Genomic DNA, 27,832 nt, shown 5'->3' on the forward strand with positions numbered 1-27,832 from the left:
AAAAAAAGGAAAACCAAAAGCAACACGATTCCCCAAAACAGCACAATTCTCACTTGGCAATGTAGCAAATGTCACAAATGTAGCAAAATTACCAAGATGATACTAACAGAACCAACCTGTCAGCTAGAAGACAAACAGAAGATAGTCCTTAACAGGGCAGATCTCCCTGGAAGGTTACAGCAGTAAAAGTCATTAGTGTACTGCTTTAACATGTTCACTGGGAAATCCTGCAAATGCTCCTGAAAGGCCTGTCCAGTTATTCAGAAGATCTGTCCCCTTGGATGCAGCTCCAGGTGGCAGCACTGGAATGCCAGCTCTGATTCCAACTTCAAGGATGCTGTATCAGCAGTGCACAGAAAAAGAATGTCAGTGACCGCCACACTCCTACCTGGAGAGCCTGAGAACTGCACCTTCACCATGTCAGCTGTACGAAAGGGACACTTTTAGGCGTGACGGTGTGGACACTTTTTCTTCCTTTAATTTTAGTGATGAGGATCAGATTGGAAATGGCGTGGATCTAGATTGGGGTTTGTGGTGAATGGATGAAGGAGATGGGAAGGAGGTGTCTATGCTATGCAGACCCAAGATGCTGGAGATGATGCCAAATGTGGTCCAGAAGTCTAAATCATTGAACGTGCTCACAGCGTCTCATGTTACACGAGGAGATGTTGTGAGGCTTGGGTTTTTTTTCTTTCTTAGAGGGGCAAAGACCTGCTGATAAGTTGACTCAAGACTGAGGGACCAATAGGTTGGTCACCTTGTCACTCAGGAACTTGACAAACTCATAGATGTTGTCCAGGCACGTATCGGGCACACTTCCCTGAGTAGAGATATCTGGTGAGATCTCTCTTTATAAATGTAACCTCTACCCTCAAGACTAGACACATATTGGCTGAAAAGCACTTACAGGAAATGTTAAGCATCTTCAATCACCAGGAAAATATAAATCAAAACCACTTTTGAGATTTCATCTTACATCTATCAGCACAGCCAGTATCAATAAAACAAATGACAGCTCGTGCTAGCAAGCCTGTGGAGTAAGGGAAACATTCATCCACTGCTGGTGCAAGTGCAAACTTGCACAGCTGGTACAGAAATCAGTGTGGTGGTTTCTCAGAAAGATGGAAATCAATCTACATCAAGATCTACTTATACCACTCTTGGCCAATACCCAACGGATATATCATCCTAGCACAAGGACACTCGCACAACCATGCTCATTGCTGTTATATTCGTAATAGCCATAAATTGGGAACAACCCAGATGCCCCTCAGCAGAAGAAGGGATATAAAGGAAATGCTACATATTATACAATACAGTATTACTCAGCCATTAACAAAAAATTAAATTTACAGGTAAACATATAAAACTAGAAAAACATCATCCTGCGTGAGGTTAATTCAGACACAGATATAGTACACATTCACTTACATGTGATGTTCACTGTTAAGTCAGTGACATGCAAACTACAAACTATATAACCACAGAGGTTAGGTAGTGTGTCAGGGGCTAGGGGAAGGGATACGTCTCCGTAGGAAGGGGAAATAGGAAAATAATTATGGGTGGTCAGGTGTTGGGAGCTGCAACAGGAAGATCAAACACAGAGAGGGAAGGGAGAGAGGGGTAAGGAAGAGAATATAAGGAGGAGTGGCTGAAATGAAGGGCCATTTGGGGGGCTGTGTACAAACTTAATATAGTAGATGCTTCCCACAATACATCTACTGTATATATGGCAGTGATCTAAATTGGTTGCCAAAAAACAGGGGAGACAGAGCCCCAACTGTACCTCTCTTGGTACCAAGTGAAGTTTCCCATGCCAGAAATGGGTTACATCTAATTGAGTTCTTGGCCAAAAATGGTTCTGTGAGAACCCCCCGAACAACCCAGGCGATTGCCAAAGCTATTGGTAGCTCTCCATAAACTGACAGCAAGGTCCTATCACTGAAGACAACACTTACAAAACTCACCGAATACAGAGAAGTTGAGTTAGTGCCTACCTAGGTTCTCCACCTCTACAGACTAAGGACTCATAGCACTGGAAGGTTCTCTGCATGCTGCCAGAAGGGGAAGGTACAAACTCTTTGATCTACAGTGGTGGCTTGCCTACAAGATGCACTGGTGTAACAGTGGCACAAAGTTTGTGGAAATAGCCAACTAATAATAACCGACTTGAGTCGAAGCTCACTCCATGAGATGGCACCCATGCCCAGTGCTGTTTGGGTGGCCAAGAATCTGTGATTACATAGGGCAGGACCTAGGGGAAAACCAATTACTACTGTTCTGCTAAAGGAATGTAGCAATAAAATGGCTCCTAGTGACATTCTGCGACACTCGTACATAGTCCAGTGTCCTGCTCAGCCATCAGAGAAGTTTCCTCCTGCTGAAGACGGGAACAAACACAAGGAGATTCCTGGGCAGACAACATGCACAGTGAAAAACCTTGGAACATTCACCCTAAAGTGGATGTCCTCCATCAAATCCTTCCCCCTCGGGGCTCAGGGAACTCTGTAGAAGAGCAGCAGAAAGAGTCTAAGAGCCAGAAGGGATGGAAGATGTCGAGGAGTCAAGGCCTTCTGGAGACAACAGGGCTGGCACCATAGGAAGTCACAGAGACTGGGGCGACCTGCACAGGACCTGCGTGAGTCTGTACCAGATGGGGTCCTAGACCTGAAAGAAGTGGATGCTCGCCCTTATCCTTAAACCCAGAAGCTAGCTCCACTTGACAGCCACTTGCTAATGAAAGATTCTCATTGGGGAAGCAAACCATTTTTTTTTAAACCTTACTATATATATGTCTTCCAGTTTGACAGTTCTATAAAATTCCTATGTACGCAAATGAGTATGTTTCTGTGTCTTATATGCATTTCTAGTGCATTTTCTTTGACTATTTCTTCTTTGGTTGTTTTGTCACATTCCAATTTGCTTATTTTTATTTAATTTTATTATTATTATTCCTATTCCTTAGATGCCTGCTTGTTTTTTAACAAGAGACCAAAAAAAAAAAAAAAAAAAAAAAAAAAGGTGTGGATCAATCTGGATAGGAGGGGAAGTGGACAGGAACTGGAAGAAGTAGAAGGCAGTGAAACTATAACCAGAACATATTATGTGAAAAATTTATTTTTAATAAAACAGAAAAAGACTCCACACATGCATACGCACATGCACACACACACAAAACTCACCGCTGCCTTCAAAGCTTGACCCAGGTCTTCGAGAAGGTCCTTTTCATCCTCGAGGCCCACAGAAAGTCGGATCAGTGTGTCGGTGATCCCAAGGACAGCTCTGTCCTTCTCAGGCACGGATAAATGGGTCATGTTTGCTCTGGAAGCAAAAGTGAGCAATTTTTATCACTGCATTGTGCCAGTCAGTGGAGCGTGTTTCCAGCTCACCGTTGGAAATTACCTTCAGGTCTCTTCCTGCTCCTACTTTGTCAAACTTATCTCTTTGTATCATGATTTTTAAATGAAAAGCCAGACTGCTCACAACATTACTTACACGTCATAAAAATGAGCTGAAAAGACAGCAGTTTGGAGCCCAGTCAGGGAAAAGACCAGCAACCCCTGGATTTGGCCACCGAATGAGGCTTTGGCTGAGAATAAACTGCTCCTAGGCTGCTTTTTACAAGAAACGTCCTTCTGAGGGCAGGTTCATGAGAGACAATCCCAGGCCTCCTCCAGCTACCACCTTCGCAACAGCAACTCTGGTATAGAAGCGTGGAAGAAAGGCCGGAAGAATTCTCCAAGCTAGAAGCTAATCATCCTCAGCAGGTGTAAAGTCAGGTTGCCATTGCATCGTGCACAGTAAGGAGAACCTGGGAGAAACTAGGTGTCCTCTCTCTCTCTGTTAGCGGATGAAGGAGACATTAAAGAAAAAGCAGACACACTGACCCAAGCAGTCCAGGCAGGAAGGTTTGTGGGAGCTCAAAAGAGCACCTAATCCTGGTGTGTACTGCTGCCGGTATGCTCTTTCCCTGTGCTCTGCAAGCGAACCAGGAACCCACAGACCCGGGTTGAGTTGTCTAAGTAGAGCACACAAACAGGATCTTCTTTTGTTGCTCTAAGGAAATTTTATTTTCATTTTTATGTACGTGCATAAGATTGGTGGGAGGGCCAAGGATGTGTGTGGAGGTCGGAGGACAACTGTGCCATGGGTGCTGGGACAGAAGTCATGTAGCCAGGCGTACTCAGCAAGTGTCTTTATCTGCTGACCCATCTTGCTGGCTCTCTAAGGAAGTGTTCAGGTTGTTTTTGGGGTTTTTGTTTGTTTGTTTGTTTCTTTGTTTGTTTGGTTTCTTTTGTTAATTTGACACAAGCTAGAGTTATCTGAGAAGAGGAAACCATAGTTGAGAAAATGCCTACATAACATCAGCCCGAAGGTAAGCCTAGGAGGGATTTTCTTAATTAACAAATGCGCTGGGCCCAAACACATCGGTTATTAATTAGGAGGTGCCATCCCTGGGCAAGTCGTCATGAGACATAAGGAAAAAAATGCTGAGGAAGCCATGAGAACAAGTCAATAAGCAGAACTTGTCCACGGCCTCTGCCTCCAGGTTCCTGCCTGCAGCCTGTCCTGACTTGCCTCAGGGATGGAGGTGTGATCTGATAGTTAGAAAAGGAAGTAAACCCTTTTTTCCCCATGTTGTTTTGGTCCTGTGTTTATCACAGCAACAGAAACCCTGAGACCGGAAGTTTTTATGCATGAACATTAACCTAAAAACACTCTGCCCCAGCAAGTCCTTTCTTCCCTAAGGGAGCGGGCGCATGACCAAACAGTCAGAGACTAACACTCCTAGGAATGAATGCGATTCCGCCAGCAGGGTTAGCAACAGGCAGAGACCTTGTCTCCTGATGGCCTGAGTTCTATGACGAAATCCACGTAACATGAGTGTGACTCCACAGTGTGTCCTCTGACCCACACACGCCCCTCCCGCACACAGACCTTGCTCACAAGCACAACAATAACCTCCAGGGGCCTAGCGGTGCACACGCCTGTAACTGCTGTTCTTGGGACACAGAGGCAGGCAGATCTCCATGAGTGTGAAGTCAGCCTGGTCTACAGAGCAAGTTCCAGGACTGCCAGAGCTACAAAGTGAGATCCACACAGACAGGCATATAGGCAAAACACCAATGCATATAAAATAAAAAATAAATAAAGCATTTGAAACAAAAAACAAACAAATCCCAACATTCCCTTTCAAAGCAACCTCAGCTGGATTCACAGGGTCTCACTGTATAGCTCTGGTTGTCTTAGAACTCACTATGTAGACCAAGCCCAACCATTGTTTTTTGGGTTTTGGTGTTTTTGTTTTGTTTTGTTTTGTTTTTGTTTTAATTTAAGAAAAGCACCATTTATTTTTTTAAATAATAAAATAAGACATAATCAGATAAGACAAAAATGAACACAGACTATAACAAAACAAACAGGAGCTAAAAGACTCCAAGAGAAAGCGTAAGAAACAGAGAACCAGGGCTGAAGAGATGCTCAGTGGTTAAGAGCACTGTCTTCTCTTCCAGAGGTCCTGAGTTTAGTTCCCAGCAACCACATGGTGGCTCACAACCATCTGTAGTGGAATCTGATTCCCTCTTCTGGTGTACATGAAAACAGAGCACTTGTATACATTAGATAAATAAATATTTTTTAAAAAAAGAAAGAGAAACTCACTCGTTTGCACACTCAAGGACCCATAAAAACACTAAACTGGAAGCCATAATATATATATGCAAAAGACCTATAGGGTAGAGAGAGAAAGAGAGACAGAGAGAGAGAGAGAGAGAGAGAGAGAGAGAGAGGGAGGGAGGGAGCGAGGGAGAATGTAAATAAGATAAAAGGTTTTAAAAGATAATTTTAAGTAAAAGGAAAAGCCTTGACACAACATTATTAGACAAGGAGCCTCCAAAGATGCCATGAGTTCATTTCCTGTTGGCCAAGTACTTCTGGGCATGCCAGCTGTTACTTTTTAATGTGTAGAAATTACATGTAGCTTCCATCTTTAAAGAATTGCATAAGCATCAGTTAAAATACCTAAAGTTATTCTAATCAGGGAATTCTGGAGAAGTATGGACTGTCAGAGCCCAGAGAGGCAAACCTTCATGGACTGAGGACCACCGAAGGGACACTTTGTCCTATTTAGCTCCAATACATGAGACAAAAACACAAAATTTTAAAAAAAGGAAAAAGGAAAGAGGAAGGAGGAAGGCAGGAGGGTAGAGAAGAAGGGAAGAAGAAAGGAAAAGAAGGAGGGAGGAAAGGAATGTAATAGAGGCCTAAAGCAATCCTAGCAAGAAAAAAAATTTTTTAAGTTTAATACAAGCCAGGGCATGAACTCAAGCATTTCCACAACCCCCTATAAATTGAGATTAAGAAAGAGTAATGCCCTGACTAGTTTTATGTCACCTTGACACATGCAAGACTTATTTGAAAGGAGGGAGCATCAATTGAGAAGCCGCCTTCATAAGATACATCTGTAGGGCATTTCCTTAATTAATGATTGATGGGGAAAACCCAGCCCATTCCAAGGGGTGCCGCCCTGGGCCGGTGATCCTGGGTTCTATAAGAAAGCAGGCTGAGCAAGCCATGATAAGCAAGCCAGTAAGCACACCCCTCCATGGCCTGTGCATCCGCTCCTGCCTTCAGGATCCTGCCCTGTTTGAGTTCCTGTCCTGACTCCCTTCAGTGATGGACTGTGATGTGGAAGTGTGAGCCGGATAAACCCTTCCCTCCCCTACTTGCTTTTGGTTTTCGGTCATGGTGTTTCCTTGCGGCCACAGAAACCCTGATTCATACAGGCCCGAAGTGTTTCTAAGGCTATAGAGTTAGCATACGGTATCTGGCTGGGAGGCTTACCCAGTGTGCACACTCTGCTTCCTCTCCAGATCACAGGGCTCTCTAGTCACAGTAGTGTTGGGGAGGCCCTGAATGAAGGATGACCAGACAAGCTCAGACCTAAATTTACTTATCCACAATCTGAGGCCTAAGCAGCCTTAAACTCAATCCCTAATAAACCAGGAAACATCCATTTTTTTTTAAAGGAGAAAGCCTTAAAGCAACGAATATTTCCTCCTGTGAGGAGCAAGCTGGTTGCACACGTGAGCGTGCCCTCTTGCGCATACAGACCCTCTCTCTCAGGCATCTTCCTGAAAGACTGAGGAAGAGTCATGCTATCTGGTGTACTTCAAATCCTGACTTAGATATATTCCTTAAACTGTCAGATTCTCCTTTCAACCATGGATGGGAAGTGTGCCTACACACTTGAAAGCACTTTAATACAGAGCTTCCATGACACGGTCACTGACAAATGCGTACAAAAATACTATGAAGACATCTCATGAGAGCTAAGTGTGTGGTGCACGCTTGCACGTTCAAGCATTTGAAGGTAGATACAAAAGTGCCGGCAATTTCATGCCATCCCTGGCTGTAGGAGCAGTTTGAGAACAAACTGAACTGCATGTCCTGCCTCAAAAAAAGGAAAAACGAACCAAAAACCTAAAATCATGTTCACTGATAAAAGGTAAACGATAAGAAGCAGTGATGCAGCCGGGCACAGTGGCACACACCTGTGATCCCAGCACTCGGGAGGACAGAGGCAGGCAGATATTTGTGAGTTTGAGGCCAGCCTGGTCTACAACGTGAGTCCAGGACAGCCAAGGCTACACAGAAACCGTGTCTCAAAACAAACAAACAAACAAACAAAACAAAACAAAAAAACAAAAGAAGAAGAGGAGGAGGAGGTAGGAGGAGGATTTTGGTAACAGCTGTAATAAATGATCACATGGCTTGGACTCCTCAGCAGGCCAGGCCAGCAGTCAGCAGTAACTAGCGACCTAATATTAATCCTGTCCTACAGAAGCAAACAGGCTGCAGGGGTTGTTGGGACCGTATCAGAGGCCTCTGCACTTACTTGCACATGCATTGGAGGCCGCTGTCCACGAATCTGGAGCTCACTAATGCTGCTGCGCTGGATAGCCAGGAAGCCTCTGGCACCCTCCTCTCTCCTCCTCCCCACGCACTGGGATTACAGGCATGCCCCACCATGCACAACGTTTTTACATGGCTACTAGGAAGCCAAATTCAAGTCCTCCTGGTTGTGTTGTGACAAGCACTTGACCTCCTGACCCGTTGCCCCAGTCCCAGCCCACGCTGTTCCTGATGCAAAGCCTCAGGAATGAAGCTGCTGTGTACTCTTGAGTAACCCACTGAGCTGGCTGAGTCTGGTTCCCTGTCTCTGATGTAAGTTGCTGGGTGCCTCTTCTCTAAAGTCCTCTGGCTAATGCCTGGGTTATGAGGGTTGTGGAATACCACGTGAGTTCAAGTCTATCTATCAGATAGCACAGCACCGTCAAAGACACCATACAAAGACAGGTAAGTGGGTTTACTAGTACAGTCAGACCCACTGGGCACGGGGCCCATTTTGTATTTTTCCAGGGAACCCTGACAGCTTTTCCAGAATAAAGTTCCCAATATCCCTTTCAAGGCCCAGTGTCAAGAACAGCAGCAGCACAGCACATGGTTACTCCTGTCTCTGTGGAGACAAGGAAAGAAGCAACATTTGAGAAAGGCATAGCTCACCCCTTTACCTAGTCCCCACTGGTTTAGGACTTGGGGGATGGCACATGCCTGTCATCCCTCAGCCCCAGGAAGCTGAGGTGAATAAAAACTGCAAAACAGGGCTGTGTCTGGCTGTGAACCAAACCAAAACAAAACAAAACAACTGGAAGGCGCCTGTGTCTACAGAGACTGGAGGGCTGATTGGAATTTCAGTACTGTGGAGAGAACGGGATCTTGCTAATTACTTTATATTGGGCTAGTGTTGGGCTTCTGGAACAGCTGTGCCAGGCCCCCCACTCTGTCTAAACTAACATCTTGTGATAATAAATAAAAGCTCTTAGAAGCTATTGAGTTAGCAGAACACTAGCTTCCACAAACACAAGGGCTAAGGATGCCATCAGTAGCATCTTGTTACCACAAAATAGCTCTCACCATCTCCTTGCACCTGACTCTCTGTTGGACCCACCAGTTTTTTTTTAACCTTGCCTTGACTTATGACTCTCTTTGTTCTGTAAAACTATAAAAACAAAACAAAACAAAAAACCAAAAAGCAACAACAACAAAAAAACATGAAGCTGGTCCCATGAAAGTCTTCACTTACCAGGAGATTGGGATAGATGTGAGGACATCCCACTAAGACTCTAGGTAAGAGAAATATAGGAGATGGGGAAATAGAAGGACCCAGAGGGTGCTAGAAACCTACAAGAAGAACATCGTGATGGGTAGATCGGGGCCCGGGGGGCGCTGCTCAAACTATTGCACTAACCAAGGACAATACAATAGTAAACATCGAACCCCTACTCTGATCTACCCAATGGACAGGACATTCTCCACAGTTATGTGGAGAGCGGAGACTGACTCAGACATGAACTCTGGTGCCCCATATTTGACCACTTCCCCTTGGTGGGGAGGCCTGATGGCACTCAAAGAAAGAATGAGCAGGCTACCAAGATGAGACTTGATAGACTATGACCATATAGTGGGGGAGGAGGTCCCCCTCAGTCATAGACCTAGGGGAGGGGAACAGAGTGATAGCAGGAGGGAGGAAGGAATGGGAGGATATAAGTGATGGGATAACAATTGAGTTGTAATCTGAATAAATTAATTTTAAAAAAACAAGCTGGTTCTACCTTGGAACATGGACTTTAGGTTAACTTAATCTGCATTCTGGGGCCCATGGTCTTACTCCCTTTAAGGTGAGAGCCATGGCTTCATGTCAACAGGTGAGGGAGGTACAGACCAATGCAGCAGCTCAGCATGACACACAAAGAAATCAAGGTAAAGCAGTCAACTATTAAATAAAGACCAAGTAAACGAGAAGCTAATAATCTGGAGCGTACTTACGGAAGCTCAGCCAGACTCTCATAGCCTCCCAGGCTCTCAGCCAGAGCAAATACCTAGTAAAGAAAACAGAATTGAGATCTCCTGATAACACAGCGCTAAAATCTAAAAATAAATGTTTTTGAGGAGATTTCTCCAGCCCACCCAGAAGGATGAAGGGTGGTGGTCACTATGAATAAACTGAACATCAGGCAAGATACTATTTTGTCAATTAAATGTGTTGCCTTCAAATCTTTAAAACATGAAAAGCTGCTGGCCGTCACAGCCAGGGATGTCATCCTAGCACTCAGGACACAGAGGCAGAAGGATCTGAGTCTGAGGCCAGCCTGAGCAACACAGTGCGACCTTATCTCTGTGAACTTTACAAGGTCTGAGGGCTGTTGCTCAGCAGTAGAGTGCTTGCCATGCATGTATAAGACCCTGAGTTTCTTCCCTGCACTGAAGAATCAGTCAACAATAAACTGACAAGAGTCAGCCTCCTCCAGCATCACCCTAGTGTAGACAATACCGACAGAATCTGCAAGCATCAAATATGCTTAAGACAAAACGTGGCTATGGTACCACCCAGGAGGCAGAGACAGGTTAGCTACAAGTTCAAGGACAGCCTTATCTACAGATCAAGTGCTAGGGTTCTAGGCTATAGAATGAATGAGACCCTGTCTTTAAAAAAAAAAAAGCAACGTTAATAACAAATATATACATATCACACTTAGATTCACACCTGCTTTAATTGCCTATGGAGAAGGGGAAACTTCTTAGTCCAAGGTTTGCTTTGGTTTGCACACGACCGCGCCCGAGGTTGCCCATGTGATGTAACAAGGGGAGGGTCCTGCCAAGTGAAGGCTCTAGAAGGGGACTCTCGGTGCAGCCCTGAGTCATGCTCACTGGATTAGCGGTGCCTGGAAAACATGGGCCCTCCTGCTCCTGCCTTCTTGCTCCCACATGCCCTTTCTACTTCTGCCACATGGATGCTGACAGGTGACTTGGTCCCCTTTGCCGCCGGAACTGTAGACTGAGCGACCTGCCTAGTTTGAGTGAGGTTGGTCCTACCAAAGCTCATGCATTGGAGCCAAGGTCCTCAGTGTCACATACCTTTAAGAAGTGGAACTTGGTGGGTGCCTTTGGGTCACTGAGGGGAGGACAAACCAAGGCACTGCCAACTCCCATCAGAACAAGCCTGGCCCCAGGGGCCAGCAGCCTTCCTGAGTGGAGACTGCACTCACGCCCACACATGATGCCATTTGCCCACCAGGCCCTCAGCAGAGGGCATGAGGAAGGAGCCACTTAACTCTGACCTTACGCTTTTGGTCTTGAACAGCCAGTGAAGTAAACTTTCATTATAAAACAGCCCATGTCTGGCATTTTGTGGTAGAAACGAAAATCAGGCAAATATTTCCAGGCTTGGGTATGACAGTGGCAACAGGGACCAAGAGTGTGCCGCAGTGCCATTCTTACTGTGCTGCCCTGCCTTGTCTCACGCTTACAGGGTCACATGATCCTCCTGCCTCAATGTCCCAGGTGGCTAGGACTACCTAGCCTAATTTTACTAAACGTCTAAAGTTAACAGTATCCTAATCTTAGAGATAGATTTGAGCCAGGAGAACCTTGTTCAGTCTTATGGGAGTGACCTGCAAGCACAAGCCTGGGAGTGAGTTGGAAGCCACAGAAAGGAAGCCTCAGAGGGAAAGCCCATTTTGTGCTCACCTTTAGATGCTTGAGGAAAGTCTCCGCATGCTTCAGAGCACCCTTGATGTAGAAACTGACCATCCCTGGGCAGCCCGTGCACTGGCGCTTGGCCAGCTCATGCTGAGGGTGAGAGGGCAGCCCTGCAACCACAAAGTACAAGAGCAGTCTCAGAGCCACACATGCAGCTTCAAGGGGACAAAGTCACTATCCCCTAAGTCGGCTGCAAGTAGCCTGACAATGGGGCTGTGCTGGTCTCTCTCCCGTGCCCAGCACTAAGGACATCTCCTCTACATCCTCCCATGCCATCCTATGTCCTTTCTTGACTCCATCAGCAATTGCTCCTTTCACTCAAGGCCTCTGCATCTCTGGGCTCCGTTGTTAATCACACCCTTCTGTAATTCCTTAATGAATGAATTTTAGGAACAAGACTGTCTTCGTGAGTACAAACCCAGTTATTTTTATTAACATTGATTCATATTCCTAGGGAACATCCAGGCCCAACAGTTGTTGGATGCCTCTGTGAACACCTGGCCACAAACATCTATCAAGTGCTACCCACTACTTGGGGCATAGATCAGAGCCTTTCTCTCTACCTGTATCCAAAATGTGCCTCAGCAAGCAGTGTTTATGGATGCCATGTGGAGATCTGAGCTCATATACACTTCTACTTTGGCTTATCCAATTTCCTTGAAGATGGAATCTTAACTACATTACACTCAAGATCCCATAGCTACAGAATCTAAGAACAAGGGTGCACAAGCCCATGACAGCTTAACTGGTAACATAAACTTAATGGTAACAGTGAGCCTGCTCATCTACCTGAAAATGGTGTGAGTTGGAAAGCCTGAACAGAGTCTTGGTACAGCAAGTCTCAGTGGGACAAACTTATGTCAGATTATAGTGAGAGCTAGTGTTAAACAAGCAGACGGCAGGCAGGGTCATCAGCCAATCAACCAGAATTATCCTGTGTTTGGGGTGTACACACAGGGATAAAAACCACCACAGAAGCATCTAGCATGAGAAAGTGTTCTTAGTACCTGACATCCACTGCCTTCAGGACAACATTTTTTGTTTGTTTGTTTGGTTGGTTTGGTTTTCTGAGACACGTTTTTTCTGTGTAACAGCCCTGGCTATTCACTCTGTAGACCAGGCTGGCCTCGAACTCACAGAGACGCACCTGCCTCTGCCTGCCTCTGTTTCCCAAGTGCTGGGATTACAGCTGTGCACCACCGTGCCCGGCTTGACTAGGCCAGCACCTTGTCCATCCACTCTCCACCATGCTCATTCCAGGGCCTGACACAGAATGACAATAACCAACGAACAATGAAAAACTACAAGAGAACGGAGACTCACAAAGAATGACCCATAGAAAGTCTTCCTCTAAACAGAGATAGTGGAAACTCAGGCTCACATACCAGGATAAATAACCTTTTCTACCCGGGGATCAGACTCCAGGAATCGGGCCACTGCTATGCCGTTCTTGAAGTGTTTCTCCATCCGAACCTGCAGAGTCTTTAGGCCTCGGCAGCAGAGGTAGCAGTCAAAAGGGGAAGGAACAGCCCCGAGCGCTATAAAGTGAGCAGATCTTGGGTTAGCTCTAAGGCAGCCATGGAGCTTAAGGAATCCTCGCATTCTTCTTCTTCAATATAGTGACTCAGAAGAATCTAGCTATGAAGCTCAATGTTTGTGTGTTAGGAAGAAAGTGTCGTTCCGGAAGCATGGAATAGAAACAAAAATGTACTTAAGAGGGATGCACTTTAAACCAGAAAAGTGGGCATCCATAACTAGGAAACAAAGATGAGGTTTTCAACCCTTAGGAAACGGACAGTCCTGGACAATTCAATGGTGTGACATTCCACACAGTGTGGGCACCTATGTCTTTGAGGTACAAGAAGGAGAAAATCTGCAGTGTGATCATGATTGTTGGTACGCAACCCACTGACTAACAACTTACCTTATTTCCCCTTTTAAAGATTTCATTTTTATTCTAAATTGTGTGCGTGTGTGTGTGTGTGTGTGTGTGTGTGTGTGTGTGTGCATGCGCATGTGAGTGCAGTGCCTACAGAGGCCAGAAGAGGGAGTCAGACCCCCAGAGCTGGAGTTACAGGTGACTGAGCCTGACAATGGGTACTGGGAACTAAGCTGGGGCTCTCGGCAAGAGCAGCTCCAGCTCTTAGCTGCTGCACCACCTCATTCCTACTAATTTGTGAAGCAGTCAGTCACTCCCCCTCCTCAACCCCTTTACTTTAAGAGCAATTTCTAGAAGGGCATTTTAATTTTTAGTTCCAGCTGTCTGTTATCTGTCAGTGTGCAGTGATGACCTCTAGTCAGGGCAAATGGAACAAAGTGCCAGGAAAGGTATTTATGTGTAGGTAGGTATACACTTAGGTCTTGAGTGCTACAAGCCAGCTGCCACTCCAGGTGCTCATGTACATGAACGCCAACATCTCAGTGGTTAAAACAATCCACTGAGCCCCAAAAAGTCATAGGTTTTAACAACTTTGTTAAGAAAAAAATTCACTCCTTAATAATGTCACAAAGTTATAAAATCTTGCTGTGCTGTAACTCTATTTCTTTCTTTCTTTGTTTATTTGAGACAGAGTCTCTCCCTTTGTAGCCCTGACTGGCTTGAACCTCACTAGGCTCCCGACATGAAAGCTTGCTATGCTGCAACTGTTTGTTTGTTTACCTGAGAAAAGGACTCACTTTATGAGACCTGACTATCTTGGAACGCACTATGTAGACCAGGGTGGCTTCAAACTCAGAGGTCTTCCTGCCTATCAAGTAGTGGGTGCAACTATGTTTCTAAACTTTTTTTCCTTCTCTCTCCCTAAATGTGTTACAATATTTTGTGGAAGTACAAGTGTAGCCTCTGATGGGGTAACAAAAATCCAGGCTTAGGGGAATGGAGAGATGGCCCAGGGCAACAGAGTGTTGGCTGCACAAGAGCAAGGGCCTAGGTTAGGATCCAAGCCCCAAGCAGAAAGCTGGGCATGGCTCTGTGCACCTGTGACACCAGTGTTGTGCGGGCCAGAGCCAGCGGGGTCACTGGGGTTTAGTTGCAGGTTGAGGGAGTGACCCTGTCTCAAAGCTTTAAGGTGTGTGTGCACAGCACACACACACACACACACACACACACACACACACACACACACACACAGACCACATACCACAGAAAGAAACCCAGGCTTTGACCACTTACAATTCTGCAGGAAACGAAGTCGATTGTTAAGGTCATCAGAATTAACAGACACTAAGCCCATGACAACATCGCTATGGCCTAAAACGTAACAAAAACATCACCATGAACAACAATTTGTGCTTTATTTTTCATTTCATAATTTCAAAACCATGAAAAGTAAAACCCTAGGCTAAAGGCGTTGTCTTTGATCATTTATGTGAACTTTATCCAGTTTTATAGCACTGATATAAAGCAGTAAAATAAAAATCATAAAAAAAAAAAGAGTCAGTATCTCCAAGCTGGCAGCAAAATGGAAGCATAATACCTCACAGTAAACCCTGTGAGCCATGAGCACAGTTTTGCCTATGAGAAATGAAATTCTGGGTGTGGTGGTGATGCATACTTTTCACCCCAGCACCTGGGGGATAAACATAGGAGATCACAAGTTCAAGGCTAGCCTTGGCAAGTAGTGAGTTCTAGACTAGCCTTGGCTACATTAAAATCAAAGCACTTCTTGTTATTTTACTTCTAACACAAATAACAAATAAATCCTACACAAGCCCTGCCTACCGCCATCTATCTGTGTAGAAGAATGTTTAAGATGTGAGCTCTGCTTTTCTTACCGTTCATGTATTTTGTGGCAGAACACATACAAATATCAGCACCCAGAGCCAAAGGTCTCTGAAAAAGACAAACAAATGAACAAACAAAAAACAGACATGTTACTTCTAATGAGAAGCGACCTGCAGTGCACCGTCCTGCCCACTTGCATTGTTGTCTTCAACCCCAGATGCCTCTGTCTCTACCCTGCTGTGTGAGAGGCTGCACTTCTTTGATTTTTCTAACATCTTGAGTCTGCCCCTACAGTTCCTTCTGCAGAGAAGCTCCAAGAACAAAAAGGAAGACAAAACAAATGAACCTGGCATAGGGGGTGGGGTGGGAGCTGGGCTCAGCATGTGACAGGGGCACAAGTTGCACAGAAACGGAAACCAATAAGGTAAGTGTCCCTAAACCGGCTCCTTTACAGTGTTGGTAGTTCAGTGTTGTTTGGCCCTGAGTCTGTGGTTTGCAGTAGAGACGGCTACATTTATGACTTGTTAAACACACGGACACTTTATGGACCCATCCAGCAATTTTTGTGCCAAGTGAGTACAAACTACTTTGCTTGGATTCTTAATCATTGAAACCTTACAAAGTACAAGGTGTTTGTTCATAATTGGTTTGCCAAGCTCTTGACCCCTAATCACTCTTTAATTATACTAACTTTGACAAGTATAAAGTCACAAGGAAACCAGTTCACTCAGGAGACGTGGCTCAGTGTTTTTAATTTAAAAACTGAACCTGGAGCCTAAAGGCTGAAGGGGAAGACAAAGTTGTTCTCTGACCTCTACCTCTATTCTATAGCGCGCGCGCGCGCACACACACACACACACACACACACACAAATAAATGTCTTCAAAAGCAAATTCGTTCAGATTATTCTGCCCTAATGTTGCTGCCAATAACCAACCCACATCTTAAAGCACATGAACACACGCATACTTAGATGCGTATGCACTCGCACACACACATACTTAGATGCATATGCACACGCACACACGCATACTTAGATGCATATGCGCATATTTTGTTGTTGTCGTTTTTCTGCAGACCAAGTCTCTCTGGGTAGCTCAAACTAATCTAAGACAGTCATGGCTCTGGCTGGACTGTCTGTGCCTCCACTTCACATGTTGAAACTTAATGATCCGGACTCTGGCAGGCGGTGAGCTCATGACAGCAGAACTGCTTCGGAAAGCAGCAGAGCCCCCACAGATGTCCCAGAGAGCTGCCTGGCTTCTCCCAGAACACAGACGTGGCCCTCCACTTGGTGGAACTTAGTGGCCTCAGAACTGGGAGCTGGAGAGATGGCTCAGAGGTTAAGAGCACTGACTGCTCTTCCAGATGTCCTGAGTTCAATTCCCAGCAACCACATGGTGGCTCACAACCATCTATAATGTGATATGATGCCCTCTTCTGGCCTGCAGCTGTACATGCAGGTAGAGCACTGTATACATAATAATAAATAAATCTTTTTTTTAAAAAAATGCAAAGTCCTGCTCTGAAGCCACCCATGTTGGTGCACCATGCTACAGCAGCCCTAAAGGGTCAAGAATTCTCCGCCACAACATGAGGCAGGTGAAGCGCAAATTCCTTATTTAGCATAGATAGATATCCAGCACACAGCCATCCTAGTTAGTGCCTGTGATACGGAGGGTATCAGAAATACCACTGCCAAGAAGCCATGTCTTCACGGCCTCTACAAAGCCTAAGAGACCAGAAAGGGCTGCCCCGATGATGTTCTGCAGACCAGAAAGGTTAAACTACAAAGCAAAGCCCCCAGTGTCTCACCATCAGGCTGTAAGGCCTTCCAGCCTAGTGCTAACTCCTGGTGGCTGAGGAAGGGATAGAAGGATAAGGAGGCCAGGTAACTTCTCTTACCTGCGATAAAGGACCCCATTGCTTCTCAAAGGTATAGACTCTCTGAGTATTCAGCCACCATATTTCTGTCCGGAGTGTCTATTCTTAGCGATTCTGGCCTGGCAGATATGTTTACTCCTAGCTAGCTGAGGCTCACTGTTCCCAGAAAAATCTCCAATGGGATAGTAACATAGTTTTGAGATATTAACTAATTTTTTTAAGTTCAAATTTGATTCTTTGCCTAATCAATAATAGTTATATCTCATAAGTTTGGTAACAACTATATTATAAAGTAGTCCCTTTTCTGATTACAGTTAACTGTGTGATGTGTTAATCACAGCAAAACCCTTTATTTCATTTACCTGGAAGTATGCAGACATGAAAGAGTTATCTACAACCAAAATGATGTCTCCACGCTTATGGACGATTCGAGCACAGGCTTCTATGTCAGTCAGCTTCAAAGTTGGGTTTGTGGGCGTTTCGATCCAAACAAGCTACAGTAATTCAGCAAACAACATTATGTAAAAATATGCCACACATTACACACACCTCACATACAACAACACGGAAGGCAACTTCTTCCTATGCTGGCAAGGCTTGGGCAATGAGACTGGAATGGCCAGGTCTACATCTGCGCCTCCCCTCCGAGTTCCTGATGGGCCTTTGCTCCCCAAGTTCCCTTCTTCCTTCCTGGATTCCTCATCTGCATACAAGGGTTGATGATATCCAGCTTACAGAACAAGTGTTACACCCAAATCAGGTTATCTGTATCTAATAAGAAAAAGTTGATTTTGTAATTATCCCAAAGGCATGTGTCTGGAGCTTCTGTTCTCAAAGACAAATAATGTAGATCTTACAAAAATATATCTTCACTCTGGGAAAGTGGCTCAGTAAAGACTGTGCCTAGCATGCATAAAGCCTGGGGTCCCTCGCACCTCAGCAACCAGGAGGGGCCGGGGGGTGGGGTGGGGCGACCGATGCCTATATTCCCAGCATTCAAGTAACAGAAGCGGAAAGATCACAAGTTCAAGGTTACCATCAGCTACACAGACAGTCTCGGAAATAAGCAACTCTATACATCCTAGAATTTGCATCAATGAGAACTATGCCCAGGATGCCAAAGGCACCTTCAGAGTTAACTAGGAACAAACACTCTAGAAACTCTGAACTTGAGGACGTGCATTAGGCTGAAGCAAAGAAGAGGCAGCCGTGCAGAAAGCAAGTTCACTGGCAGCGCCTTGATCTACCACAAACCAACCACGAGGTGCACCTTCAACAGCTACTGAAAAGTCCAAATAAGAACCTGTTAAGTAAGGTGCCTCTGCTTTGAACTGTATTAGCTTTCTCTCAGAAGACCTAATGGCTGTGTATTGCCTATAAAAGACAGACAAGATGTCTGGTTCAATACATTCCCTGGTCTAGAGGTTTGCTATTAAAAAGTACTTTACATTTTCTGATTTACCTAAAAAACTATTTAAAAAAATGACTTGTGGGTAAGAATAATAAATTCTCATCAAGTTAATTTAAAATTAACAAAATGAAACCAAGTAACTAAAGTACAGAATAAGTTTTATGAAGACTTTAAAATTTGACCACAGGGGCTGGAGAGATGGCTCAGTGGTTAAGAGCACTTGTTCATGAGAGCAGAGTTTGATTCCTAGCTCCTACATGGTGGCTTCTAACCATCTGTAATTCCAGTTCTAAGGGACCCAATGCCCTCCACATGTAGTAGGGACACACATGGTGCACATATGTGCATAGAGACAAAACACCCATATACATAAAATGAATAAATATAATGCGTATATATATACACAGATATATGTATATATATGTAAATCAAGCAAGCCAACAATTGAAATTATATGGACAAAATTTATCATACTTATGATCTGGGTTCGTCCCTTAGGAAGACTCACACTAGCTATTTGAAAAAGCTTTTTCTCTCAAGCAAGATTAAAAACACAGCTTCCAGCCGGGTGTGGTGGCGCACGCCTTTAATCCCAGCACTCAGGAGGCAGAGACAGGTGAGTCACTGTGAGTTTGAGGCCAGCTGGTCTACAAAGTGAGTCCAGGACAGCCAAGGCTACACTGAGAAACCCTGTCTCGAAAAAACAAAAACAAACAAAACAAAACCCCACAACTTCCTTGAAAACAAAGCCTCCTCAGTGCGAGCTGCTTTCGGGGTTAATCTAGAAGGAATCCTTCGTGGGAAGAACTCCCCTTTTAGCATTCAGTGCCACACGAGCTTGGGTACAGTCTAATGTTTTCATTCTTAGCAGAGCTGGAAAGGCTCACTCACAGAAGACACTGGCTGTTCACTGCTGCAGAATTTAAACAAGGTTCCCAAATATCACATCTGCTATTCAGGCACAGATACCTTCCATGGCCCACAGTTCTCAGGGCTGAGATCAAAGCCACTGGATGGGGGGGGGGGGGGGTGTCTAAGGACTTCGAATGATGCTCACTTGGTATTGTCTGAGAACTATGTACTCTTTAAATTTTCTTAAAAAGAAATTAGACCCACACTAGCTTCTAACAGAATTCACATTTTTTAAAAAATTAAACTTACTGTTACAACACTGATGTACCCTTAAAAGACAGGGTCCCTTTTAAGAGGCTGTGCCATGCCTCTGTACAACTTTCACTGGAACAGAGAGTTAAGAAGCAGACTGTGCTGACTAACAGCAGTCCCTGATTTATGATGCCTGGCTCATCCGTGCTCTGTGCTCTTTGTATGTACACAGTGTTGAACTAAATCACACGATGTGAAACTTTCAAGTCTGGTATCCCCTTTGCTCTTGAGTTGCCATGAAGATTTATTACAGAGACACTTCTCAGGCACCTCTTACCCTCCTCATGTGGCTGCTGTCTCTGCCAGTCTCTCCCCCTTTCCCCATCTCATTCTCACACTTTTTAAAAGAGAGTTTACTTTTAGTTGTGGGAACATGTGTACGTCTGTGTGTGGGTCTGTACATGTAAATGCAGGTGCCCCATAGAGGCCAAAGTCATCAGAGCCCCCAGAGCTGAGGTTACAGGCGGTTATGAGCCATCCAGTGTAGGGTATTGGGAACCAAACTCACACTGTAGGGTGTGGGGAACCAAACTCACACCCCTTGCAGGAGCAGCACGTGCTCTTCACCCTGAGCCATCTTTCCAGCCCTTCTTTCTCACTCTCTGGGTTTTACATTTATTTACTTATTTCTAATGTGCATTCAGTGTTTTGCCTGTGTGTATCTACCTGTATACTATATACATGCATGGTACCTTCAGAGGCCAGAAGAAGACACTGGATCCTCTGGGATGGTTGGGAACCACCAAACCTTGGGCCTCTACAAGAGCAGCAAGTGTTCCTAACCGGAGAACCATCTATCCAGCCCCTCCTCTGCAGATTTTAAAAGGAAATCTCTCCTTCCTTTTAAGGCCCTGTTATGTGGCTTTTAAAAATACATTTACCATTTTCTGTCTAATGCTCTTTTTCTCCTTCCTACCTCAAGGCCCATGTGGGATTAGACTTCATAATTTGTGTGTGCTCTCTAGATAATTACACTGTCAAGCCACAGAGACTCTAGCCCATGTCAATCTCAATGTTTCCAACAGCTTCAGTAGAATGTTATTTGGATTTAAATTACATCCTCTAGAGGATGTAAAACATCACAGGAAATGGTTTGAGAGATGGCTCAGTGGTTAGGAGTAGTGGCTGCTCTTCCAGAGGTCCTGAGATCAATTCCCAACAACCACATAGTGGCTCACAGCTATCAATATTGTGATCTGATGTCCTCTTCTGTCATGCAGGTGCACATGCAGATAAGAGTGCGCATATAAATAAAATAAAATCTTAAAAAAAAAAAAAAAAAAAGCACGGAAAACAGATAAAATCAAAAGCCAGCTGGTTACCTTGGTTTGTGGTGTAATTGCTGCCTCTAGCAATTTGGTTTTGGAACAATCCACAAAAGATATCTTCAGTCCAAATTCAGATGCCACCCTCCTGAAGTACCTGTTGGTGCCTGAGGCAGAAGACAGATAAAATGCAGAGAACACAATGTCAGGAAGTGTCTGCTCTTGGCAAACATGCAAACTCCCCAAATGAGAAGAACTCTCAAAAAAAAAAAAAAAAAAAATGCAACTGAAAACAGACTCAGTGTAGCTAAGCAACCTGGTTTGATGCCCACAGGTTCAAATGCAGCACACTCGGCACACCCCAAACGCTCACATGCAGCACACTTGGCACACCCCATGGGCTCACATGCAGCACACTTGGCACACCCCACGGGCTCACATGCAGCACACTTGGCACACCCCACGGGCTCACATGCAGCACACTTGGCACACCCCACGGGCTCACATGCAGCACACTTGGCACACCCCATGGGCTCACATGCAGCACACTTGGCACACCCCACGGGCTTACATGCAGCACACTTGGCACACCCCACAGGCTCACATGCAGCACACTTGTTGCACAGATTCAAATGCAATGCACTTGGCAAACAGTGGCAAGAATGGAGCCATTCCTTGAACTCCCCTTTCTTACTATTCCAACATGGGGCAGCTTCCTGACACAGCATCTTCTGTAGAAAGCTCTGCATCCATATGCAGGTATGTTTAAGACAGGGTCTTGGTGCCAAAGTCCCAACTGATACATCTACCACACAGTTCCTGCTCAGGAATCATTACAGAATAGGGAGCGGGTGGAAGTTTGCGGTGAGGTTGCATTTCCGAGAAATGTCAGGAGAAGCTAACCCATAAAGTCTCAGCAACATGGTTGCCTAACTAAGACCTGAACAATGAAACCAACAGGCATGCTAACATAGGGAGGGAAAAACCATGATGCCTCAACCCTAGACAAAGACCTACAGACAACCAGAGAATGCTGAGAGCAGGAAAAATGGTCTTCCCCAGACAAGAGCCCCCCCAACAGGTTATTCAATACCCTGATTTAATAAACACATAGGTAACAGTACATGGACCGAGCAAGTTGTATTTATGTATTTAGGAACACACCACACACACACACACACACACACACACACACACACACACCAATAATTGAAGAAAAAGAGGCCACAAACCTGAGAGAGCATTCGTGTGTGTGTGTGTGTGTGTGTGTGTGTGTGTGTGTGTGTGTGTGTGTGTGTGTGTGTACAAGATACATGGAAGGGAAGAAAAGGAAAAGGGTGTACTTATAATTTCAAATATGTATATTAAAAAGCACAGAGTCTCCTGTAGCCCAGTTGACCTCAAACACACTATATAGCCCAAGCTGGCCTATTCATGGCAATTCTCCTGCCTCAGCTCCCGAGTGCTGCAATTACAGGCACAAGCAAGTGTTAGCAGTTCCTTCATAGCACTTGAGTCTAAAGCAAATGACTCATCACTGCGGAGATGCACAGATCTAAGCCTCTGGCCACCAAGCATGTCAACCTGAGCTTGAGATCAGGATCCACACTGTGGAAGGCAGGACCTGACTCTCGGCAACTGTTCTCCTATGGCATTCATGGGCACCATGTGGCTTGATAGCATCACCGGCACCCAGTGCATGTGTTGTGTGTACAAGGACCAAGGCCGTGGTGTGTCTGAAGGCTGATCAAGTCCTACATCCTTGTTCTAGCATCTTAAAGACAGTTCCTATCAGATAAGCTCTTTTCTGATTATCCAGATAATCTTCTAGACCACAGAATCTGAGCCCCATAGAGATGCCTGCCAAACCTTTGAAAAAACATTGTCCCTGAAAACTGGCAATGGTGCTCATGTAACTCAAGGCTCCCAGCTGGCACACCCTGGGAGTGAGAGATCACCTACCTCCATACACTTCATCCATGCAAATGACTTCATCTCCTGCTTTTAAAAGGTGGGTAATTGTCGTGGTGGCAGCTAGCCCCGAAGCAAAGGTCAAACCTATCATAAAAAGCAAATTCAAGTAAGCTGAGAAGGCCCAGAATGTTAGCATCGACCTATTGCCATTCCTACTATAGTCCCCTAGCTGCCTGAGCCCTTCCTGTGGCTCTCAGAGCTCCAATTAATGCCACAACAGCCCTTTCCGTTTCAAAATGAAACCTTTAAAATACTATGTATTTATTTATTTAGACAGACAGACAGACAGACAGACACACACACACACACACACACACACAGCAAATATTGAGACCTTTTCTCTTCACTATGGGATCATCTAACATCATTTATATTGAAAATACAAAGATGGGGCTGGAGAGATGGCTCAGAGGTTAAGAGCACTGGCTGTTCTTCCAAGGGTCCTGAGTTCAATTCCCAGCAACGACATGGTGGCTCATAACCACCTTATAATATGATCTAGTGCCCTCTTCTGGCCTGCTGGCACACATGCAGGCAGAATATCATATAAATAATAAATAAATCTTAAAAGAAAGAAAATACAAAGATGACTTAACTAGAGCCCACTCCCCAAGTGTTGCCAAGGGTTTCGGGCTTGGCGAGTGAGCACAGTGACAGGCTGAGTAAAGAGTAATAAGTACTGCCCTCTGCTCTGCCTCTGTCTACTGCTAACTAGCGAGCACGTGCTTACACAGCCAGCGTAAGAATGCTGCCAAGGGATTCACTGTCTGAGGAAAATGGGAATTTGCATACGAGGATCTCTCCAGGCGTAGTTGCGCACGCCTGTAAACCCAGCAGAGACAGGCAGATGTCTGTGAGTTCAAAGCCAGCCTGGTCTACAAAGTGAGTCCAGGACAGCCAAGGCTACACAGAGAGACCCTGTACGATGATCTCTATTTTCTGCCTTCTATGCCTCTGTGGTCCCTAGACACCTAAGGAGAATCTGTCTTTCACCACAGATGTGACTTACTGTGCTTTGCCCCATCCAAGGCGGCCACTGCTTTTTCTAAGCAATTCCTTGTGGGATTTCCAGAACGGCTGTATACAAAACCCTGAAAACAAGACGCAGAGGAGGGAGAGGAGGGACAGGGCTTATTATTCATCGTCTTGAGAGCTTTTGGTTATTTTCAGATCTCAATGAAGACATGGTCATAGCTACAGGCCTATCCCATTATTATTTTCTATTATCTAGCCATGGAACACCTTAACATAAGACGGAAGTGTAGCATTGTTGTGGCTGTGGCAGTATGGAGAGGCTCAAAACATGACCAAAGTGGAGCTGAAGAGATGGTTCAGTAATTAAGGGTGTTTGCTACTCTTTCAGTGGACCTAGTTCAATTCCAAGCAGCCACATGTCGGTCCACTATGTCTGGAAATCAATTCCAGAAATCTGACACCTTCTTCTGGCCTCCAAAGGCTCTGCATGCATGCTCAGACAAACCACCTGTACACATAAAATAGAAATGAGGAAATTGAGTTAGAATGATGTACCTGCCACACAGGGTGACAGTGGGGCACACCTTTAATCCCAGCACTCAGGAGGCAGAGGCAGGAAGATCTCTGTGAGTTCAAGGCCAGCCTCCTCTACAAAGAGAGTCTAGGACAGCCAGGGCTACACAGAGAAACCTTGTCTCGAAAAACCAAAAATAAATAAATAAACAAACAACAAAAAAGAATGGTGTACCTGCCACTTGGTGCTAGGAGGGAAAGTCAGTCTGGGGCTGAGGGGGAAATGCACATTGCACAATTGTGAGGGTGAAAGTGGGTAACATGGATTCACTGCATATCCCTCAGCAAATGCTGACCAGCAGTTGGGTAGCAGCTCTTAACACTGGAATGATGGACGTTGCAATTATGTTAGCCTCACCCTCGCATGAGTCTAACCTATGCTTCTTCTTCCAAGACGTGAGTGACACAGGTCCATTTTGCAGACAAGAGGGTTGAACAAGCCATTCAAGTGCTCAGGGGTCAGATCTTAACCCTATTTTTAAAAAATGACTCAAATAAAAGGCAGGAAGCAGTTCTCAGGGAAGATTGCCCTGTGTCAGGTTCCCTTTAAACTTAAGAGTCATATAATCATTTTACTTGGCCTTGTGACCTACATGGAGAAAAGTGAAGCCAAATGTAAGACCTGGGGTGTATGAGGGACAAAGCCAATTCCAGGATCTAAACTGCTGTGGTCATACACACCTGCAGTCCCAGCAGAGACAAGCTCGAGTCCATGAGTTCAAAGCCATCTGAGCTACTTAGAAACTGTCTCAAACAAACAGAAACATCCTACACTTTTCTCCTTTTGACTTAGGCAGCACACCATTACTTACACCCTTGTTTCAGACTCTGAAGCTTCTAATATTAGTAAGAATAATTTTAAGAGATTTCCCCCTATGTTAAATAAACACATAGTTTACAGGACTCCAGCAGTCCTCAACACTCAACCACTGTCCCTGGCTGCTAAACTCACCAAACTTCCCTTCAAATGCTTGGCTCCTACAGCAGCCTCATACTCTCATAAATATTCATAAGCATGCAGATGTTTTACTTCCAGGGGAGGAGAGCTTGTTTCACTGGCAAATCACCTTGTTCATTCCATGGCTTTTCAGATGGAACTAAAGATTTCTGATACTTCTCATTGCTGCGGTGCTATTATCTTTTGGAGATTCTGGGCGCATACTGGATCTAACTGCCCGCTGCCACTTGCTCTCTGAACCACTAAAACACTAATCTCACACTGAATGTTCCGTTTCTACACACTGTTCCATACGGACAGCAAACCTACAAAGGAGGGCCACACTATGCGCTTGGAGGAGCTGATGTACACATTTTGGATGCAAACCATCTGTTAGGAGAATCCCGACCTGCTGTAGAGATGCCCTTGGGACTTCTCACATAAAACAGGGCTGTCGGTAAGAATTTTATCTGACTTAACACACAAAGGCAGTTTCCAGAGCGGCCAACACCTGAAAACATGCAGCAATTGCTCTAACTGTCGTCCTCGGAACCCGAGGCAATTTTTAATGCACCAAGAGCTATGGTAGTAAGCCATCCAAAAGGAAGATGCAGGAGAGCCACAAGGCTGCGTCTTAACAGGTCACTTGTGTTTGAGTCTGGGCCAGTTTCCTTTTCTGTAAAAGGATTTAATGCTTACCCTCTGGTCCGGTTCTTGTGGTCAGATGGGAACAGTAAGACATGAAAGCTGCAAACACCAACGCATCTCTGAGTAATGAGTGTGCGCCACAGAGTTATAGCAGCGGCAGTTTGCGTAGGGTGTTCTATCATTTGTCCAGGCTGGAACAGGGCCAGTTCAAGGCTTGGGTGGGTTTAATAGCTTCCTCTAGGTTACCCAGCCGGAAGAGCTGATGTAAGAATTAAAAACCCACGGGCTCTCAATCACAAAGCCACACTGCTCACTTAGCTGGTGATTGCCAATGTTCTTAATGCTGTGACCCCTTCAGTACAGTTCTTCATGCTGTGGTGACTCCCAACCACTAAATTAATTTTGTTGTCACTTCTTAACTGTAATTTTGCTACTACTACAAATTGTAATGTGAATGTCTGATGTGCGACCCCTCTGGAACGGTTGTTCCACCCCCAGAGGGGTCACGACCCGCAGGTTGAGAGCTGCTCGCTTGGAAGATGAAATGGCTTGAACTGTTACTTAGCTCGGTTATAGTGCAGCCGGGTGCGGAAGGGTGGGGTTCTAGATAAATTAAAGTCCAGAGTCATTGCTCATGAGCCTTGGTAAACCCTCCATCTCAGCTATCTCAATCTGAACACTGAGACCACGCTAGGATCCTTCTGGTGAACACTGAATGTCTCTACATAAAACACACACAGCTTCTAGGTATGTGCTTGGTACATAAGTGGTCAGTAGCTATTAACCAAATATACACATATTGAAACTGATTTTAATTCTAAGACTGTGTGTGTGACAGAGAGAGAGAGACAGAGAGAGAGAGAGAGAGAGAGAGAGAGAGAGAGAGAGAGAGAGAGAGACAGACAGAAGACAGACAGACAGACAGACACAGACACAGTGTGTAGGTCAGAGGAGACTGCAGGAGCTGGTTGTCTCCTATCATATGGATTATGGGATGGAACTGAAGTGGTCAGGTCTTGTGGCAAGCACCTTCGCCTGCTGTGATAAAACACCACGACCAAAAGCACCTTGGGGAGAAAGGGTTTATTCTACTTCATGTAACAGAGGAACCCGGAGGCAAGAGCTAATACAGAGGCCAAGGAGGAGTGCTGCTGCTTACTGGCTAGCTAACCCTGCTCTAATAGAACCCGGGACCACCAGCCTGTGGATGAGGAGGCGTCACTACCCACAGTGGACTGGTCCTCCCCCATCAATCACTAACTAAGAAAATGCTGCCTGCTTACAGCTTTATCTTCTGGAGGCATTTTCTCAATTAAGGCCACCACCACCACCGCCCCCCCCCTCACCTCTCAGATGTATAGGTTGTGTCAAGTTGCTATACAACTAGCGCTCCCGCGGTCCACCCAGCCCAGCCTGGCCACTCACGGAGGACTGGCCTGGAGAGTCCTGCTTGAACGTGGTGGCCAACGAAATGGGCATCACCACCGCACGCGAATTCCACTGCTCGGGCTCCTGTCCCACGTGGATGGCCTGCGTGGCGAAGTGCGGGAAGCTGGGCAGGAAGCCGCTCGAGGAGGCGTCCTTCTGCATGCTGGCGCGAGGGAGAGCAGGATTGTGGCACCTGGAAGACCACCGGAGCCTGTCCCGAGCTTCGCCTATATCCAAGGTGGGGAGGA

At 45.4% G+C, this 27,832-nt stretch overlaps 1 protein-coding gene across 1 annotated transcript; it reads right to left on the bottom strand.

The window, feature by feature from the left end:
* Positions 1-27,800, bottom strand: Cth (cystathionine gamma-lyase). The gene is made up of 12 exons (XM_051165494.1): positions 27,582-27,800; positions 24,033-24,114; positions 23,012-23,107; positions 21,107-21,216; positions 17,572-17,703; positions 15,376-15,433; positions 14,774-14,851; positions 12,987-13,139; positions 11,590-11,711; positions 9,889-9,941; positions 3,183-3,321; positions 1-337 (listed from the first exon to the last, which is right to left on the bottom strand). Exons 1-12 carry the CDS (start codon positions 27,744-27,746, stop codon positions 329-331), a joined length of 1,197 nt encoding a protein of 398 aa, XP_051021451.1. The 5' UTR covers positions 27,747-27,800; the 3' UTR covers positions 1-328.
* Between the last annotated feature and the right edge of the window lie 32 nt (positions 27,801-27,832).

The sequence above is a fragment of the Acomys russatus genome, chromosome 23 (assembly GCF_903995435.1).
Source record: "Acomys russatus chromosome 23, mAcoRus1.1, whole genome shotgun sequence".
Classification (NCBI taxonomy): domain Eukaryota; kingdom Metazoa; phylum Chordata; class Mammalia; order Rodentia; family Muridae; genus Acomys; species Acomys russatus.

What these genes read in the sequence shown, in the direction of transcription:
- Cth (XM_051165494.1), bottom strand. Translation starts at nt 27,746, where the DNA reads ATGCAGAAGGACGCCTCCTCGAGCGGCTTCCTGCCCAGCTTCCCGCAC. An exon ending in TCATGTCTGCATACTTCCAG is followed by an intron (nt 15,434 to 17,571) that starts GTAAATGAAATA and finishes TGTCTTTTTCAG; the next exon opens with AGACCTTTGGCTCTGGGTGC. An exon ending in AGAAAAGGTTATTTATCCTG is followed by an intron (nt 11,712 to 12,986) that starts GTATGTGAGCCT and finishes TTGTGGTTGCAG; the next exon opens with GGCTGCCCTCTCACCCTCAG.